This window comes from Ursus maritimus, unplaced genomic scaffold (genome assembly GCF_017311325.1).
Source record: "Ursus maritimus isolate PB19 unplaced genomic scaffold, ASM1731132v1 scaffold_2, whole genome shotgun sequence".
Taxonomy (NCBI): Eukaryota; Metazoa; Chordata; class Mammalia; order Carnivora; family Ursidae; genus Ursus; species Ursus maritimus.
Window position 1 is genome coordinate 74,567,699 of NW_024424452.1, and position 20,848 is coordinate 74,588,546.

The 20,848-nt window shown below is 35.0% G+C and overlaps 1 protein-coding gene across 2 annotated transcripts in view; it reads right to left on the reverse strand.

Annotated features, from left to right (window-relative positions):
- Positions 1 to 20,848, reverse strand: part of KIFAP3 (kinesin associated protein 3) — a gene marked incomplete at its 3' end in the record, with an annotated part of 150,485 nt that overhangs the window by 126,017 nt on the left and 3,620 nt on the right. The window contains 2 exon segments of one of the 2 annotated variants that reach the window (XM_008695960.2): positions 1,424 to 1,578; positions 5,786 to 5,917. In XM_008695960.2, the coding sequence (XP_008694182.1) occupies positions 1,424 to 1,578; positions 5,786 to 5,917 (287 nt within the window). 2 annotated transcript variants of the gene reach the window in all.

Genomic DNA, 20,848 nt, shown 5'->3' on the forward strand with positions numbered 1-20,848 from the left:
TATCTATATAAACATTGATTTGAATGGATTTATCCATTTATGTTGACATGAAAATTTCCTCATATTCCTTTAATTTGGGGGAAAGAAGGTTGAGAAGACTAATTTATCTTGAAAACTCAGTTAAAGGGTTTTATTAGTAAAGTTATTTTAATATAAATGCATTTATATGCATTTATATTACACTGTACAACTCAAAGTACACACACATCTTACTAGAGTACAGGATTTACGTTGCTCACTTCAAACTTATTTAAGTTATCGAAGAAGTTATCTCCCTCATTTACAAAGATCTTAACCAAAATATTCTATCATGAAACAGTTAATAAAAATTCTTCTTGATAATATTTTCCTTATAGCACTTACTATGAATAATTAACAATTATACATTGAGTTCCAGTGATGTAGTTGGATGCAATCAAGTTCAAACTGCTTATTTTTGCTTTTAAATAAATTTATAATCACTTAATTCATTCAAAAATATACACTGATCACATTAGATATTATATTTAAGGTTAACTAACAAAAGTATATATTAGACACAAGGCATTTTATTTGCTGTGGATAGAGAAAAATAACTGAATAATTTGAAAAAAGTCCAAACAAATTTTCTCTTACTTTTTACTACTTAGTATAATCTTAAGCATTTATAAATTATTTCAAAGGCACCATATTTTAGAACTCACAATGGTGAAAGGACATGTAAACTTAATCAGTACTATGAAGAAGAATACGCATTCAATAATCTTAGATGACTTTCCATTGAAATGTCTGTATTTTTATTTTGTCTCATTTTTGGTTTAGATTATTTGATGATGTCTTCTAAAAATAATCAATTACTTAGCTCTAATATTTTAATGGCTTTGTTCTTTATGAGGAAATTGAAGATAGGAGAATGGTAAAAAGGAAGACATTAAGAATGAAAAGCAATATTTTCCTAAGAAAGAGTCATAAAACTTGTATCTTTAAGATAGTCTAAAACATATGACACATATCTTAACATTTAAATTCCTGAGTAATCCATTCTGAACTATAAGTTAAGTGTCAAGAAGAAATTTAGAAAATACAAATCTAGTTGGGGTAGAGAAAATAGATTTTTCTGCCCAAATTCTCTCCTTTTATTATTCTAGAATCAGTATGACAGACATTTGCTTTTTCATTCCTTATTTCAGCATCTGTGTACACCTACATGAACATACACACATGCCGCAGTGTGAACCAGAAACAGATCATTTCATGTGGAAGCATCTAATATAGAGCCTCATATGCAGAAAACGAATAGGTTTATTTTTTCATTCACTTATTTATAGTACTGACAAAACAAAATAAAACAATAACAAAAAAAAAACACCATTCAAAAATCGAAAGCACAAACTATAGTCTAACAACTCTGGTTACACATTAAAAAGTGAGGAATTCTACTTACCTCTTCCTGACAATGAATCACGGCGGTTCTGTAGATAGTACAAAAGCTGTTCTACCTCATTTAATTTTGAGGGATGAATAAGTTTACATTCCTCAACCACCTTCCGTGCCAGGGAAGTTATATCTGTGTTGGCATTGAGACTCTTAAGACGAATGCTGTAAGCATATCAGAATTTTCCAACTCAGGTAGTATCAAAGTAAGTGATAACTTACAGAATACTGCTTTTAAATAAATAATTTATAAAGCAGTTAAATGTACATGACACAGACTGTTTTAGTAAAATATAATAAAGTATTAGATATAATTAAGCTTAGAAAAATGCAAAGAAATTATTTCTTTGAACTGGACAAACAAGATAACAAAAGAACATTAAATCTACATCTGACTCTTCTAGGCAGGACAGCATATTCATGGATCTTGTTTTAAAACAGTCTTTCTGACAACATATATAAAGTCTTCAGTCATTATTGGATGTGAGAATCCACACGGACAAAAATGAGTAACTTTCTTGACCATACTCACAATCGTTTATTTATTTATTTTTTAAATAGGGACAACACATAATATTAGTATATTCAGATTCACTTGTTCAGGTGGAAACAATTGTCAATGTACATGGATTCGTGGTACCAGGGAGAGCCATGAAGACACAAAATTAGGCTCAGGGTGAAAGCTCAACTGGAGGCAAAAGACTCTTACAAGCAGATGCACCCATGCAAGGCTTATATTCAAAAAGAGAAACAGAAGAAAGTAACCACTGTGTGGAATCCTTTTTTGATGAAGATACCAATTTTTGAAGAGACATCAAGGTATTAGATTAGAGGCAGCAGGGAAAGAGATCTCCAAAAAATGTCTTATACTCAGCATCCGTGAAATCATTATTCAGATAGAGATGATCTCCTGAAATAAGTGCAGCATAGTGATTTACATATTATTCCCAGCTAAACAGTCATCCCCAGATCTGGTCCTCTGGTGATTCTACAAGTCACCTAACAGCCTTTAATAAATTCCTTTTATGCACAAATTTGCTAGAGTGGCTTCTAATGTTTACAACAACCTAGCAATACTTGGTCCATTTAAGTTTCCTTTAATCTATTTATGTTCCTACCTTTTAAATCTTTTAAACTATTTTATTTTTGTATAATTTTAGCTGCACATCATGAAGGCATTACATGGTGCCTTTGTTATAACTGATGAGCCAATACTGATACATTATCACTAACTGAAGTTCACAGTTTACACTAGGGTTCACTCTTTGTGTTGTATAGTTCTCTGGGCTTTGACAAATGCATAATGCCATGTATCTACCATTATAGTATCACACAAAATAGTTTTACTATCCTAAGAATGCCCTGTGCTTTACCTATTCTCCCTTCCCCCATCCTTTGGACTCCTGACAGCCTCTAATTTTTCTACTTTAGCTTTGCCTTTTCTATAACGTCACATAGTTGGAATCATATAGTACGCAGCTTTTCCAGGCTGGCTTCTTTCACTTATACGCATTAATATAGTAAGGTACCTCTAATGTGTTTTCATAGCTTCAGATGATTTCTTGTTAGTGCTGTATCATACTTGGTTATGTGAATGTACCGCAGTTTGTTTACCCACTTGCCTGTTGAAGGATATCTGGGGTGCTTCCAATTTTTTACAATTATAAATTTTCTATAAAAATTCTATAACAAGTTTCTATAAAAATTCATGTACCAGTTTTTGTGTGGACATTGTTTTCAACTCATTTGAGTTCATAACTAGGAACACAACTGCTAGATTATATGGTAAGCTTATGTCTAGCTTTGTAAGAAATTGCCAAACTGTCTTCCAAAGTGGCAGCACCATTTTATATTCCCACCGGCAATAAATGAGCTCCTATTGCTCTATATCCTCACCAGCATTTGCTGTCAATATTTTGGATTTTACCTATTCTAATAGGTGTGTAGTGGTATCTCGATTTAATAAAGTAGATATTTCTATCCCTTTTTTAGATCTATTTTCTACCATCATATATATTAACAATCTGATTCATCTTCTTTCCATCCAAGGTAATAGATTTTCTTCTTTCAGTATATAGGTCTCTCTCCTAAATCCTTCCCTTCTTTTAAAAGACAAAGAAGAGGGTGCCGGGATGGTTCAGTCAGTTAAGCGTCTGCCTTCAGCTCAGGTCACGATCTCGGGGTCCTCCGATCGAGTCCCGCATCGGGCTCTCTGCTCAGCGGGAAGTCTGCTTCTCCCTTTCCCTCTGTGCATTCTCACCCTCTCTCACTCTCTTTCAAATAAATCAATAAAATCTTAAAAAAAAAAAAAGACAAAAAAGAAATAGGTATTGCTAGAACTTTTAGAAAATGTCAGCTTGTATGCTTACTGATTATACCCATAGTCAAAAATCAGAATCTTCATGAGGCAGTCCATACCTATTAAGAACACCAAAAACTCACAAGAAAAATACCCATATTATTTTTGGACCACAATCATCAGTATCTCATAAAGAAATCTTCAGAAAATTGGGACTCTGTTGAAGATGGGCTTAAATACTTCTTTGCCTAATAAGGGAAAATGAAATATAGTACAAGTCTTCAAGACTTGGGCCATAGCACTGACTACCCCAATTTAATGACAATTTCATGTCACATCTATCTCAGCCTATATGAGTGTCCTTCCCAAAACCCTCATCCCCAGCTGCTGCCATTGCTAAAACCTCTTGAACTATCAACAGACCACATTCTTCTTTTAGTCCTACGATGATTCCTCTCCAAACCTTGTGCAGTCACAGTTGAGTATCAAGGTAGAATTACTCAGGTTTTTCCCTTACTGAAGTTTAAATCCATTTACTCTAGCCACATTTGGTAGTAACTCTTTTCCAAGTGGTTGGCTCTCAGGTAAATATATCCTTTGTCTAAAAAGCCCATGAATTTCCAAGCAATAACAACATTCTCATTTAATTCTAGCTGAATGAGGCTACTGACTGCATTCTTAAGAACTAAAAATGAAACCTCTCGCCTGAAATGCAGATCTATTTCTGAGGTTCCAAAGGCAAAGACTCTGATCGGCTAGCTTTTTTGGGAAATAAAATTATTAAGATCTCAAGAATTTTTCACATGTTCTCAAAATGTACAAAACTGAGGCAGCAATCACAAACACATTAATGGAAGAGAGAAAGTCTAAGAGGACACAGTGTAAGTATGTGTGTGTGTGCATATGTGTATTTTTCTTCAATTTAGTGAATTATCCAAGGACTCAGTTATCTTAGATTATCTGTGTAATTTAGTCTCCTAACACAAAAAAAGAAGACAGATTAGGGGTCTTACTAAGATATTAGGCAGCTTCTCTTTTCAGGTTGCTATACACCAAAGTTTCTCCATTGCAGCACTATTAAAATTTGGAGCCAAATCATTCTTTGTTCGTAGGTGGCCCTCCTGTGCATTGTAGGATGTTTAGCAGCACCCTGGCCTCTCTCCACTAGATTGCCAATAGGATCCCTCCAGTTACAACAACCAAAAATGTCCCCAGACATTACCAAATGTTCTCTGAGGGAAAAAATCACAACCAGTTGAGAACCACTGCTATGTATTTAAAATACAGTACTTTTCAGTGTGCTACACCACCAGAACACACTAACACTTGTTTTAACTAGTTAAAATTTTTTTTACGTAGTTCCCAAATCAATTTTTTTTAATTGGAGGGAGAGAAGAAAGTTAGGAGAGAATACTACGTGATCTCAGACCTTCTCTACTTCTACAACACTGTGGAAGGAGGGCAAGACAATCATCAGCACAACTACAGGCTAATGAGAAAGGCCATTTCCCAAGGGGCTCCTGAAAGTATTACAAAAGCAGGAAGGAAAGTGTGTAGGATGTTAGGAGATGTAAGCTCAATTCATTGAGTCAGAAAATGCTCATCTTATTACTAACATCTTTCACAGGGCTAGACTTTTAAGGGATGAATTCAAAGTACATGCCCCATGTGGGAATTCTGGAACTCATATTATTTTCTACAATTCCAGGGAAAAAAGAATACAGACAGGATCCCCTAAAATAGAAATCTCCTAAATTAAACTAAAAGTCTCACATAAACGTATCTTTTATTACTGATTTCACAAGTTGTAGTAGTTTATATTCTATTATATGCTGTTTCTAAATGGGATAAATTAGAAATGATATTTTTCAGCAAGTTCCCATTATGCTTATGTAAACCTGATCTTCTCTGGAAAAAATATACTCTGTATTTATCGTTTAATATAGTCTCTGCTTCACTAAGATGTATATCTAGAAGAATGCCATAACCATCTATCATCTATGCAGATATACATCTATACAGTTTGTATAAGGTTCACTACTTTCAAAACACACACAAATGAAGAAAACTTACATCTTTTGGCATTCCTTTCGTTCTCCCAACATGGGATCACCCATTTCTCCAAGAATGGTAGCTTCCACTTCATACTGAACAATGAGTGCTTTTTCTGATGGATGTACATCAATATTTCCTCCTTTAACTTTCCTATAATATAAAATAAAAATAGACATAGATTAAAAACTCACAAAATGTTCATGGTTTTTATCTAGTTTCTAGTTCCAAAAGCGTGTGGGTTGGATTAACATATGCATTTAAATTAGATTTTCTCTTGACTTGGACAAAGAAATAAGTCTTTTCTCCAACTCTGTAAACTCTGTACTATACTTATAACTCTTGGTTTTGCAGAAAGAATCTTAATAAATAGCTATACCTGGGAAAAAATACATGTACACAAAGAATCATGCATAAAGGCAAGTCAATAAAATAAACAAGATGTTTTGGAGAGAATAACCTCAAACAAAAACCAGCAATTCAAAAACAAAGATAGCTGTCCCAAAATTTATATTTTATTTCATATTTCATTTTATTTTATATTTTATTGTATTTCTTTATTTTTTTTCTTTCAGTGCAGGGCTTGAACTCAACGACCCTGAGACAGAGACCTGAGTCAAGATCAAGAGTTGGACGCTTAACCGACTGAGCCACCCAGGGGCCCCCCAATTTATATTCTAAAAATATATTTAATAAATATTATTAATATATTAAATATAAATATTATTAACACATATTAAATATATTTTTAAAAAATCAATCTGCCAACAATTAGCCTGTTAACTGTATCACAGAATGACATGAAGAAATATTTATCATGTATCATCTTACATAACTGTGTAAATTGTGGCATTAGTACCTAATCATTCTTCAAATCACATTCAAATTACATAACAAAAAAACATTTATGGGTTATGTTTTATAGTTATGCATCTCAAATTAGAGTGTCACTAGTAGCTTCCATAGTGAGTTCCTATACACATCATCCTCCCATGCTTCTAAAGTTATACAATGAATGTTTAATTATTGTAAACCAATGACAAATTAACCACTACTTGTCACTCTGCCACATGAGAAGGTGAAAAAACAAGTTGTATTCAAAGAGATCAAGCAATAGAAACAAGGTAAGTTTCTCACTGTGGTCACAGTTGGCTAGTGGGCATCTCAGCCTGACGAGAAGGAACATAAATATGACAATATCTTAAACTGACTCCAATAATCAGAAACTCAAAGCTTTTCCTTCCATTAGAAATAAACGGCTTATTATGAATATTTTCAATGTAATTTTTAAAATGATCTCTTCATCACAATTCTTTATGAAAACAAAAAAGTTAAGAACATGCAATCTGTATTGGGACCATGACTGAGTCAAGTCATCAAGTACAACAATGCTAAAGTGTAGGCAGGTCAGCAACTAAACCGACAGTAAGATGTACAGAACAAAGCTTGTAAGGAATGAAAGCAGCTAGAAACCAGGAAAGCCAGTAAAAATAATTAGGAAATAAGATAAACACACATATACTAAACAGGATGGTACGAAGTCCAAAAGGTAAGATAAATGGATATGAGTTGAGGGTAGCAATCAAAAGCTAAAGAAATCATAAGACTCAAAAGAACTAAGAGCAGCTTAAAAAAAAAAAAAAGATGTACTCTGTAGCAAGCACTACACAAACTATCTTAATTATAAAGCAAACTAGTTATTTGCTTCCTGATGAGATGGAGAGCAATCCCACTCATGAATTTCCTATACAGAAAGGGGTAACTGCTGTATCCAGTTCAATGAAGAGAAGCATAAGGATAAAATGTAAGTGCAGATCCTAAGAGGAGTCTCCAACCAGCACTTTCACAGTAGGTCTTCCACATATTAAGAGGTGAGATAAAAGCGTAATTGTTGTCTTCTGGTCTGATACCTTGCCTTTCTCAAAGAAATCAAATAGATCAAAGAATCACACCACTCCTTTCCAGTTTTTGTTTGCTTTTTTTGTGTGCATGTGTTTTAAAATAGTGAGTTCATCAAATTTTTCAAAGTTTCTTTATCACTAAAGCAGATTATATTTTTATAGGAAAAGTATAACACAGAAATTACAAAGAAAAAATAAACTCAAAAACCTTGAAGAAACCAACTGTTAAAAATTTAGCACATACACATTCAGATATTTTTCTATCCATATATAAATAATAGAGTGACAGGTCTAGAATATCTTTATAGGAGAGGCTTAAGGGTAGCAATCTGGTAGGGTTGAAACTACATTGAATAGCACTTTACATAAGAGTAACACAAGTTACTATTTATATCAACATAGGGGCTGATGGAAATTAAGGATCGATAAACCCCTCCCATTCTCCCTGGCACTGTGACTGAATATACAAAATACGTATATTACAACTAAGCTCATATTATACTAAATAGTAACACACATTTAAAACTTACTATGTAGTCATTTTATAAGACAATGCTTTGCCTTTAGAAATCCATACACTCACATTCCAGATTCTCCATTTGTTGAACACCTTGATTCTTTATTTCTAACTGATATTAAACAAAATTTACAGGATTCATTTACAAAACATTCAAAAGTACTGTAGGCGACTTTGCTGATTGACAAAGTACTTCTATAAAGGCTCAAAATATCTGCAATTCAGCTACTCTTTGTACGATACAAATATTTCAACACTGACAACCACGGCTTCAGGTTCTATTTTAGTTGGTAAAATATTCTAGTTTATTCGGATACTGTTATGAATTATGTCTGAATGCAACCTCTACCAAGTACATATCTGCTGTTGATAGTTGATTTAGTGTGAAAATTTTACCATAACAATGTGCTTCACCAAATATATATTTGAATTATCACGACAAAATGAATAATTTTACCTTAAATGCTGAACTTTCAAACTCAATTTAACATGGCACTCGTAATGACATCAGATGTTTAAATATCAAGAGAATGAGCTTCCAAATGCTTTACCTGGAATCCATGTATTAGATTAAAAAAATTATAACTGATTATTAGAATTAACTGATTTTCTATTTGAAGCATCTTATGACACATATCAAAACTGCTGTCTGTTAACTGTAAATTTTTTCTACTAACGGAGACTTCTCAATAACAGCTCTGCTTTTTTTTTATATGTATAAGAAAACTAGAACCTGAAATATGCTAAATTAATTTAGAAAAATCATTTTTTACGTCAATGTGAAGACTGCTTCACAGAGTGATATAAAATACACCTCCTATAACTCCATGTGTTAATTGTCATCCTGGGGCTCAATGTTCTTAATTAATAACTTCTGAAGTACATCCTGATATTTCCAGACTTCATGCAGTTGATGATATCATTACAATCCTTAAAAGAGAAAATAAATGCTCATATTGCATTATACATTTATCATCAATTTTCTACAACAAAAATTCATTAATCTTTCATTAAACAGTTACTTTAAAAAAATTACTGCTGTCAAAAGGATTTATTGCAAGTTTCCATTCAAGATGGTAGCATAGGAGGATTCTGAACTCAAAATCCTCCTATAGACACACAAAATCTGTAGCTACATATGAAAAACTTTCCTCTGGGGAAAAAGCCCTAAAAATTAGTGGCATGACTCCTACATATCAAGTGAATGAAAAAAAAATTCCACATTGAAGTGGAGAGGAGAAGCTGAGATACAATCTCACCACAAACCCCATTCCTGCCACAGTGACCCACAATCAGGAGGGAACTCACAAAACTGAGCTTCAGCCTGCGGAGCAAAGGGTTTGAACCCCACACCTAACACCTCAACTTTTAAGACCTGCACCTGGGAGATGAGCCCTAAAACAGATATCTAGCATTGAAAGCCAACAGGGCTTGTGTCCATAAGACCCATAGGCTATAGTGAACAGAGAAACAGTTCTTAAAGGGCTTATATGTACAGACTCACCCATCCCAGAGACCAGTGCAGAGGCAGATGACAAGTGCCCAGAATTTCTGTAAAACAGACTTATCTGCTTATCTTAAAAAGTCAACCTGTGGGGCACGTATCTAATTTAATATACATGTATGTGCCTAATGAAATACTTTCCAAAGACAGAGGCCAGTGGGTACCATCTTTGCACTCTCCCTCTGCTTTGCTCGCGCTAACCAGTATCTCCCAGAAAAAAGCATGTACCACTGACTGGTGCCCTGATTTCTGCAGATGCCACCCACAGGTCTCCTCTAGACCACTTGGCTCTGATGGTCATCAGGGCTTACACATCCAGGTCCCACAGCACTGTTAACAAATGGAGAAAGAGTTCTTAACTGACTACCATCCCCAAGGCACAGCAGAAAGGCAGAAGACTGAGGTACCCAATCTATCTGTGAAAGGGGTCTATTAGCTTATCTTCATAGCTGTGGCCTGAAGAACAGGCTTCTAAATAAACACACATCTGAAGGCTGGTTGTAATCCTCACCAGGGACCTGGGAGGGCAGCTGCTATCTTCACATTCTTCTGCTATGCTCCAGAGCGCCAATATCTCCTGGAGAGGAGCTTGTGTACTTGTCTGGTGGTCTGGTTTTTGTGGCTACCACCCAGGGGATGCTCTGTGATTGCCTGGCTGTGGTGGCCAGCAGGGTTTGTGTTCATGAATTCAAAGGGATGTCAGCAAAGAAACAGTTCTTAACTGGCTATGGCTCTAGGAATCAGCACAGAGGGAGTAGAACACCTATCTCCCAGTCTTCCACCTGAAAGAGGTATATTGCCATACTTTAAAAGCTGTTGCCTGACCGGCTTTCAATCAGCCTGAATGTACATGCTGACTGAATCCTCCCCTTTAGGACACTGATCGGTCCTGGCACACCCTCAACTACTGAGAGTCACTACAAAAAATAGGCTGCTTGTATAATCACAAAGATTTGAGAGATAATCAGGAGTTAGGGCAGCATTAAATGACAAGATTCATCTCCTACACGAGGCACAGAGATTCAAAGAAAAATGAGGAAACAGAGGAATATGTTCCAAACAAAAGAAGAAGATAAGACCATAAAAAAAAGACCTTATAAAATGGAGATAAATGCTCGCTCTACCTTATAAAGAATTCAAAGTAATGGTCATTATGATGTTTACTGAGCTCAGAAGAATGGATGAACAAAGTGAGAATTTCAACAGAGATAGGCAATACAAGAAAGTACCAAACAGAAGTCACAGAGCTGAAGAATAAAAATAACTGAACTGAAAAATACAATAGAGGGGGATTCAACACCAGACTAAATAAAGCAGATGAAAGGATCAGTGAATTCAAAGACAGTCAGAATATACTTGTTCTATATATAAGCTGATACGCAAATGTGTTACAGGGCAGTGGAACTCACCCCATCAGAGAAGCAAAAAGAAAAAAAAGAATGAAGGGATGTCTGGGTGGCTCAGTCGGTTAAGCGTCTGCCTTCAACTCAGGTCATGATTGCCTCCCTCTGCCCCTGCCCCCCCATTTGTGCTTACTCTCTCTCTCTCTCTCTCTCTCTCAAATAAATAAATAAATAAATAATCTAACATCAAAAACTAATGATGTACTGTATGGTGACTAACATAATAAAATTTAAATTAAATTAAAAAGATTATAATCAGAGAAAAAGAAGGTTATTACATAATAATAATGGGGCCAATCCAACAAGAGGATAAAAAATCTGTAAGTATTTATGCATCCAACATAGGATCACCTAAATATATAAAGAAAATACTAGCAGACCTAAAAGGAGAAATAAACAGCAACACAATAGTAGTAGAAGACTTTAATACCCCACTTTCATAAATGGATAGATCATCCAGACAAAATCAATAGGGAAACATTGGTTTTAAAAGACATGTTAGACCAGAGGGTCTTAACAGACATAAACAGAAGAGTCTATCCAAAAGGAACAGTACACATTCTTCTCAAGCATACATGGAACATTCTCCAAGACAGATCATATATTAGGCCATGAAACAAGTTTTAATATATTTAAAGACTGAAATATATCAAGCATCTTTTCTGACCATAATAATATAACACTAGAATCAATTACAAGAAGAAAACTGAAAAATTCACAAATATGTGGAGATTAAATAACATGCCACTGAACAATCAATGGGTCAAAGAAACCAAAAGAGAACTCAAAAAATACCTTGAGACAAGCGGAAATGGAAATACAATAAACCAAATCAAAGGATATAAAAAACACAGTTCTAAGAGGGAAGTTCATAGCGATAAAAATGCCTGCATCAAGGAAGAAGAAAGATCTCAAATAAACAAGCTAACTTTATACCTCAAGAAACTAGAAAAAAGAACTAACAAAGCCCAGGGGCACCTGGGTGATACAGCTGGTAAGTGTCCAACTCTTGGTTTCAGCTCAGGTAGTGACCTCAGGGTCATGAGATGAGCCCACGTGTTGGGCTCTGCACTCAGCCAGGAGTCTGCCTGAGATTCTTTCTCCCTCTCCTGGCTCTCTCTAAAATAAATAAATCTAAAAAACAAACAAACAAACAAACAAACAAAAAAAAAAAACAAGGCCCAAAGTTAGTAGAAGAAAGGAAATAACAAAGAGCAAAGTGAAAATAAATGAAATACACCCTAAAGGAACAACAGAAAAGATCAATCAAACTACAAGATGGTTGACAAACCTTTAGCTAGATTCACCAAGAAAAAAGAAAGAGGACTCAAATAAATAAAATTGGAAACAAAACAGGAAACATTACAACGGATAACACAGAAATACAAAGAACCACGAGTCTTAACAATTAATTATACACCAACAAATTTAACAACATAGAAGAAATAGGTAAAATCCTAAAAAATATTCAACCTACCAAGATTGAATCATAAAGAAACAGAAAATATAAAGAGACCAATTACTAGTAAGGGATTGAATCAGTAATCAAAAATGGCCCAAAAAACAAAAGTCCAGACCCAACAGCTTCACTGGTTAATGCTACCAAACATTCAAAGAATTAATATCAATCATTCTCAGAATAGAACAGGAGGGAATACTTATGAACTCATTTTTATGAGGCCAGCATTACCTTGACACCAAAACCAGACAAGGACACCACAAGAAAATTATAGGCTAATAACTCTAAGGAACATAAATGCAAAAATCTTCAACAAAATACTAGCAAACAAGATTCAAGTTTACATTAAAAGGATCATACATCATGATCAACGGCGATTGATTTGAAGGATGTAAGGATGGTTCAATAAATGCAAATCAATCAATATGATACATTACTGGGGCACCTAGGTGGCTCAGTCATTAAGCGTTTGCCTTCAGTTCAGGTCATGATACCAGGTTCCTTGGGATCAAGCCCCGCATCAGGCTCCCTGCTCAGCGGGAAGCCTGCTTCTCCCTCTCCCACTCTCCCTGCTGGTGTTCCCTTTCTCACTGTGTCTCTCTCTGTCCAATAAATAAATAAATTTAAAAATCTTAAAAAAACAAAAAAAATCAATACGATACATTACATTAACAGAATGAAGTGTAAAAGTCATATGATTATCTCCAATAGATGCAGAAAACATTTGACAACATTCAACATCCACTTACAATAAAAACTGTCACCAAAATGAACACACAGGGAATGTACCACAACACAATAAAGGCTATATATGGTAAACACACAGTTAATATCATATTCAACAGTGAAAAGCTGAAAGCTTTTCCTCAAAGATCAGGAACAAGGCAAGGATGCCCACTCTTACCACTTCTATTCAACATAGTGCTAGGAGCCCAAGCCAGAGTAATTTGTCAAGAAAAAGAAATAACAGGCATCCAAATCAGAAAGCAAGAAGTAAAACTGCCACTATTTGCAAATGACATGATATTATTATAGAGAAAATTCTAAGGACTCCACAAAAAACTGTTAGAATAAACGAATTCAAGAAAGTTGCAGGTTACAAAAACTGATATTAAATATCAGTTGCATTTCCATATACTAATGATGAACCCCTTAAGTGCAATTAAGAAAATAATCCCATTTACAATTACATCAAAAAGAATAACATATCTAGAAATAAGTTTAGCCAAGAAGGTAAAAGACCTATACACTGAAAACTGTAAGATATTGATGAAAGAAACTGAACACAATACAAATAATGAAAAGATATTCTGTGCTTATGGACTGGAAGAATTAATACTGATAAAATGTCCATACCACCCAAAGAAATCTACAAATTCAACACAATCCTAATCAAAATCCCAATGGCATTTTTCCACAGAAATTGAACAAACAATCCTAAAATGGGTATGGAAGCACAAAAGACCATGAATAACCAAAGCAATCTTGAGAAAGAACAAAGCGAGAGACATCACATTTCCTGGTCTTTCCTTCTTTCTTTTTCAAGATTTTATCTATTTATTTGACACACACAGAGAGAGAGAATACAAGCAGAGGGAGTGGCAGAGGGAGAAGAAGCAGCAGACTCCCCCTGAGTAGACAGCCTGATGTGGGGCTAGATCTCAGGGTCCTAGTATCATGACCTGAGCCCAAGGCAGATGTTTAATAGACTGAGTCACCCAGGTGTCCCACATTTTCTGGTTTCAAACTATATTACAAAGTTACAGTAATCAAAACAGTAGGTATTTGCATAAAAATAGACACATGTACCAACAGAATACAGAGCCCAGAAATAAACCCACACATATACAGCCAATTAATTTACAACAAAGGAGTCAATAATATACAACAGAAAGGACAGTCTCTTCAATAAATGGTATTTGGAAAATTGGACAGCTACATGCAAAAGAATGAAACTGGACCATTATCTTACACCATATACAAAAATTAGTTCAAAATGCATTAAGGAGTTGAACATAAGCCCTATAACTATAAAATTCCTAGAAGAAAATATAGGCAATAAGCTTCTTGCCATAGGTCTTGGCTTTTTTTTTTATTTGACACCAAAACCAAAGGCAACAAAAACAAAAATATGTGGGACAAAATCAAACTAATAATCTTCTGCCCAATAAAAGAAACAAAAATGAAAAGGTGACCTATTACATGTGAGAATATATTTGCCAATAATAATATATGATAATGGGTTAATATCCAAAGTATCTAAACACCTCATAGAACTCAAAAGCAAAAAAAAAAAAAAAAAAAAAAAAGGAAAGAAAAAAGAATCCAATCTAATTAAAAAATTAGCAGAGGATCTGAATAGGCATTTTTCCAAAGAAGACATACAGATGGCCAAAAGGTACATGAAAAGATGCTAAAAATCTCTAGATGTCAAATAGAGCATTCTTTCCTGATTAAAACACTTCAGAGTGTAGAGATAGAGGGTACCTTCCTCAATTTCATAAAAACCATCTATGAAAAGCCTACAGCGAATATCATTCTCAATGGGGAAAAGCTGAAAGCCTTTCCCTTAAGATCAGGAACATGACAACGATGTCCACTCTCGCCATTATTATTCAACATAGTACTAGAAGTCATTGCAACAGCAATCAGACAATGAAAAGGGATAAAAAGTATCCAAATCGGCAAAGAAGAAGTCAAACTGTCTCTCTTTGCAGATGACATGATACCCTATATGGAAAATTCAAAAGACTCCGCCCCCAAATTACTAGAACTTATAGAGCAATTCAGTAATGTGGCGGGATACAAAATCAATGCTCAGAAATCAGTTGCATTTCTATACACGAACAATGAGACTGAAGAAAGAGAAATTAGGGAATCAATTCCATTTACAATAGCACCAAAAATCATACGTTATCTCAGAATTAACTTAACCAGAGACATAAAGAATCTATATTCTAGAAACTACAAATCACTCTTAAAAGGCATTGAAGAAGACACAAAAAGATGGAAAAATATTCCATGCTCATGGATTGGAAGAATAAACATAGTTTCAGTGTCTATGCTACCTAGAGCAATCTACACTTTCAATGCCATCCCTATCAAAACCAATGACATTTTTCAATGAACTGAAACAAACTGCCCTTAAAGTTGTGTGGAACCAGAAAAGGCCCCGAATCGCCAAGGAATTGTTGAAAAGGAAAAACAAAGCTTGGGGCATCATGTTGCTGGGTTTCAAGCTATACTACAAAGCTGTGATCACAAAGACAGCATGGTACTAGAACAAAAACAGACACATAGACCAATGGAACAGAATAGAGAACCCAGAAATGGACCCTAGGCTCTTTGGGCAACTAATCTGTGACAAAGCAGGAAAAAACATCAGTGGAAAAAAGACAGTCTCTTCAATAAATGGTGCTGGGAAAATTGGACAGCTATATGCAAAAGAATGAAACTTGACCACTCTCTCACACCATACACAAAGATAAAATCCAAATGGATGAAAGACCTCGATGTGAGACAGGAATCCATCAAAATCATAGAGAAGAACATAGGCTGCAACCTCTTCGACATCGGCCACAGCAACTTTTTTCATGACACATCTCCAAAGGCAAGAGAAACAAAAGATAAAATGAACCTGTGGGACTTCATCAAGATAAAAGCTTCTGCACGGCCAAGGAAAATTTTCAGTCAAAAAAACTAAGAGGCAGCCCACGGAATGGGAGAATATATTTGCAAATGATACTACAGATAAAAAGACTGAAAGTACATCCCAAGATCTACAAAGAACTTCTCAAACTCAATACATGAGAAACAAATAAATCATAAAATGGGCAGAAGATATGAACAGACACTTTTCCAATGATGACATACAAATGACTAACAGACACATGAAAAAATGTTCAAAATCATTAGCCATCAGGGAAATACAAATCAAAACCACATTGAGATACCACCTTACACCAGTTAGAATGGCAAAAATTGAGAAGGCAAGAAACAACAAATGTTGGAGAGGATGTGGAGAAAGGGGATCCCTCTTAACACTGTTGGTGGGAATGCAAGTTGATACGGCCACTTTGGAAAACAGTGTGGAGGTCCCTTAAAAAGTTAAAAATAGAGCTACCCTATGATCCAGCAATTGCACTACTGGGTATTTACCCCAAAGATACAGACATAGTGAAGAGAAGGGCCATATGCACCCCAATGTTCATAGCAGCTTTGTCCACAATAGCTAAATTGTGGAAGGAGCCGAGATGCCCTTAAACAGACAAATGGATTAAGAAGATGTGGTTCATATATACAATAGCATATTACTCAGTCATCAGAAAGAACGATTACCCAACATTTGCAGCAACATGGACAGGACTGGAGGAGATTATGCTAAGTGAAATAAGTCAAGCAGAGAAAGACAATTATCATATGGTTTCACTCATTTATGGAACATAAGAACTAGGAAGATTGGTAGGGGAAGAAAGGGATAAAGAAAGGGGAGGTAATCAGAAGGGGGAATGAAGCATGAGAGACTATGGACTNNNNGAGAGACTATGGACTCTGGGAAACAAACTGAGGGCTTCAGAGGGGAGAGGGGTGGGGGACCAGGATAGGCTGGTGACGGGTACTAAGGAGGGCACGTATTGCATGGTGCACTGGGTGTTATACACAAATAATGAATCATGGAACACTACATCAAAAACTAAGGATATACTGTATGGTGACTAACATAACATAATAAAAATTATTTAAAAAAATCTCTAGATGCTCAAAATCTCTAGTCATCAGTGAAATGCAAATCAAAACCACAATGAGATATCACCCCATACCTGTCAGAATAGCTATTATCAAAAAGACAAGATACAGCAAGTGTTGGTAAGGATGTGGAGAAAAGGGAACCCCTGTACACTGCTGGTGGGAATTTAAATCAATGCAGCCACTATGGAAAACCATATAGAGGTTTCTCAAGAAACTGAACATAGAACTACCATATGATCCAGCAAATTCACTTTTGAGTATTTATTCAAAGGAAACAACACTAAGTCAAAAGCATTATTTACAATAGCCAATACATAGAAGCAACTTAAGCGTCCATCGATGGATAAATGGGTAAAGAAAATGTGGTGTATGTATGTATATATGTGTGAAATATTGTCATCTGTGACAACATGGATGGACCTTGAGGGCATTATGCTATGTGAAATAAGTCAGAGAGAGAGAGAAATTCTATATGATCTCAGTTTTATGTAGAATCTAAGAACAAAACAAACTCAAACTCGCAGATACACAGAATAGATTGGTAGTTGCCAAAGGTAGGGAGTGGAAGGTGGGCAAAACAGGTGAAGGTGGTCAAAAGGTATAAATTTCCAGCTATAAAATAAGTAAGTCCTGGGGATATAAGGTACAGCATTGTGACTATTATTGTTGTACTGTATACTTGAGAATTGCCAAGAGAACAAATCTTAGTTCTCATCACAAGAAAAACATTACTGTATAGTAATGGATGTTAACTAGACTTATAGTGGTGACCATTTCATAATATACATGAATACACACAAATCATTATGATATGCACCTGAAACTAATATGTCAATTATAGATCAATAAACAGATTTCAAATCAATAACCTAATTTTACACCTTAAGGAACCAGAAAAAGAATAAACTAAATCCCAAGCTTGTAAGAAGGTAGGAAATAATAAAGATAGAGGGATAAAAAGAGAATACAGGGGTCCCTGGGTAGCTCAGTCAGTTAAGTGTCCCACTCTTGGTTTTGGCTCAGGTTGTGATCTCATGGTCTGGAGATGGAGCCTCACGTCCAGTGAGATTCTCTCTCCCTCTCCCTCTGACCTCCCGCTCGTGTGCATGATCTTTCTCTCAAATAAATAAATAAATATTTTTTAAAAAGAATAAAAATACTAATAAATTTAAGTAGAGAGGTGCACCACTTATACAGTGAAAACTATGAAATGTTGCTGAAGAAATTCTTAAGAATTAAATGTACAGACACCCCTTGTTCATAGATTGGATGACTTAACAGTGTTAAGATGGCAATATTCCCCGGAATGATCTACAGAAAGTTACAGTAATCAAAACAGTGAAGTACTAGCACAAAAATAGACATATAGATCAATGGAATAGAATTGAGTCCAGAAATAAGCCCTTACATCTACCATCAACTGATTTCCAACAAAGGTAGCACTGGGAAAGAATGATCCCTTTAACAGATGATGCCAGGACAACCAGATATCCACATGCAAAAGAATGAAATTGGACCCTTACTTTATACCACATAATTAACTCAAGATGGATCAAAAACACAAATTTTAGAGCTGAAATGATAAAACTCTTAGAAAATATAGAGGCAAATCTTCATGGCCTTGGATGTGACAATGGTTTCTTTTTTTAATTAATTTTTAAATTTTAATTTCTGTATATTTAATATACACTGTTATATTAGTTTCAGGTGTAAAGTATAGTGATTCAACAATTCTATACATCACCCAGTGCTCATCGTAAGTGTACTTTTTAATCCCCATCAGCTATTCTACCCATCCCCTCACCCACCTCCCCTCTGGTAACGATCAGTTTGTTCTCTATATATAAGTGTTTGTTTTTCAGTTTGTCTCCCTCTCTTTTTTTCCATTCATTTGTTGTTTCTTAAATTCCACATATGAGAGAAATTATATGGTATTTATCTTTCTCTCACTGACTTATTTCACTTAGCATAAAATTCTCCAGATCCATCCACGTTGTTGCAAATGGCAAGATTTCATTCTTTTTGAAGGGTGAATAATATTTGATGGGTGATATATATATATCACCTCTCCTTTATCCATTCACCTGTAGATAGACACTGGGGATGCTTGCATTATTTGGTTATTATAAATAATGCTGCAATAAACATAGGGTCATCTATCCCTTTAAATTAGTGTTTCTGTAGTTTTTTGATCAATACCTAGTAGTGCAATTACTAGCTCACAGGGTAGTTCTATTTTTATCTTTTTGAGGAACCTCCACACTGTCTTCCACAGTGACTGCACCAGTTTGCATTCCCAATAACAGTGCATGAAGGTTCCTTTTTCTCCACCTCCTGGGCAACACTTGCTTCTTGTGATTTTGATTTTAGCCATTCTGACAAGTGTAAAGTGATGTCTCATTGTAGTTTTGATTTGCATCTCCCTGATGATGAGTGATGTTGAGCATCTTTTCATGTGTGTTTTGGCCCTCTGTATATCTTCTTTGGAGAAATGTCTGTTCATATCTTCTGTCCATTTTTTAATTCGATTATTTGTTTTTTTGGTGTTGAGTTGTGTAACTTCTTTATATATTTTGGATACTAGCCCTTTTTCAGAAATGTTGTTTGCAAATATGTTCTCTGATTCAGTAGGTTGTCTTTTACTTTTGTTGATTGTTCCCTCTGCTGTGCAGAAGCTTTTTATTTTGCTATATGCAAAAGAATGAAACTGGACCACTCTCTTCACTACACACAAAAATAAACTCAAATGGATTAAGGACCTAAATGTGAGATATGAAACCATAAAAATCCTAGAGTTAATTACGTGGCATAAAGTAAGGGTCCAATTCCATTCCTTTATGTGTGGATATCCAATAATTCCTCTGACATCAGCTTTAGCAACATCTTTCTAGATAGGTCCTTGAGGCAAGGGAAACAAAAGCAGAAACGAACTATTTGGCCAATGGTTTCTTAAATAATGGCATCAAAAGCAACTAAAGAAAAAATTAAACTGGACTTCATCAAAATTTAAGACTTTTGCATAAGGAAGGATACTGTGAAGAGAATGAAAAAAACCACCACGGAATGCGACAAAATATTTGCAAACTATTTTTCTGATAAGAGTCTAGTATCTAGAACATATAAAGAACTCTTTTCTCCAAAGAATATAGACAAAGGACAAGAAGCTTATAAAAAGATGCTCAATGTCACTAGTAACTAGGGAAATGCAAATCAAAACCACAATAAGATACTACTTCACATCCACTGAATGGCCATAATTTAAAAAAATAAATAGCAACTGTTGGTGATTCAAAAAATTGGAGCTCTCATACACTGCTGGTGGGAATGTAAAATGGTGCAGTCACTGTAAAAAACAGTTTGGTGGTTCCCCAATAAGTTAAATATAGAATTAGTACATTACCTTGCAACAACTAGGGACATACCAGAGAGTGAAAAAAGGTACTGAAACTAGTACAGGAATGTTCAAAGCAGCTTTACTCACAATCGCCAATACACAGAAACAATATAAATGTCCCTCAATAGATGAATGGATAATCAAAATGTGCTATATC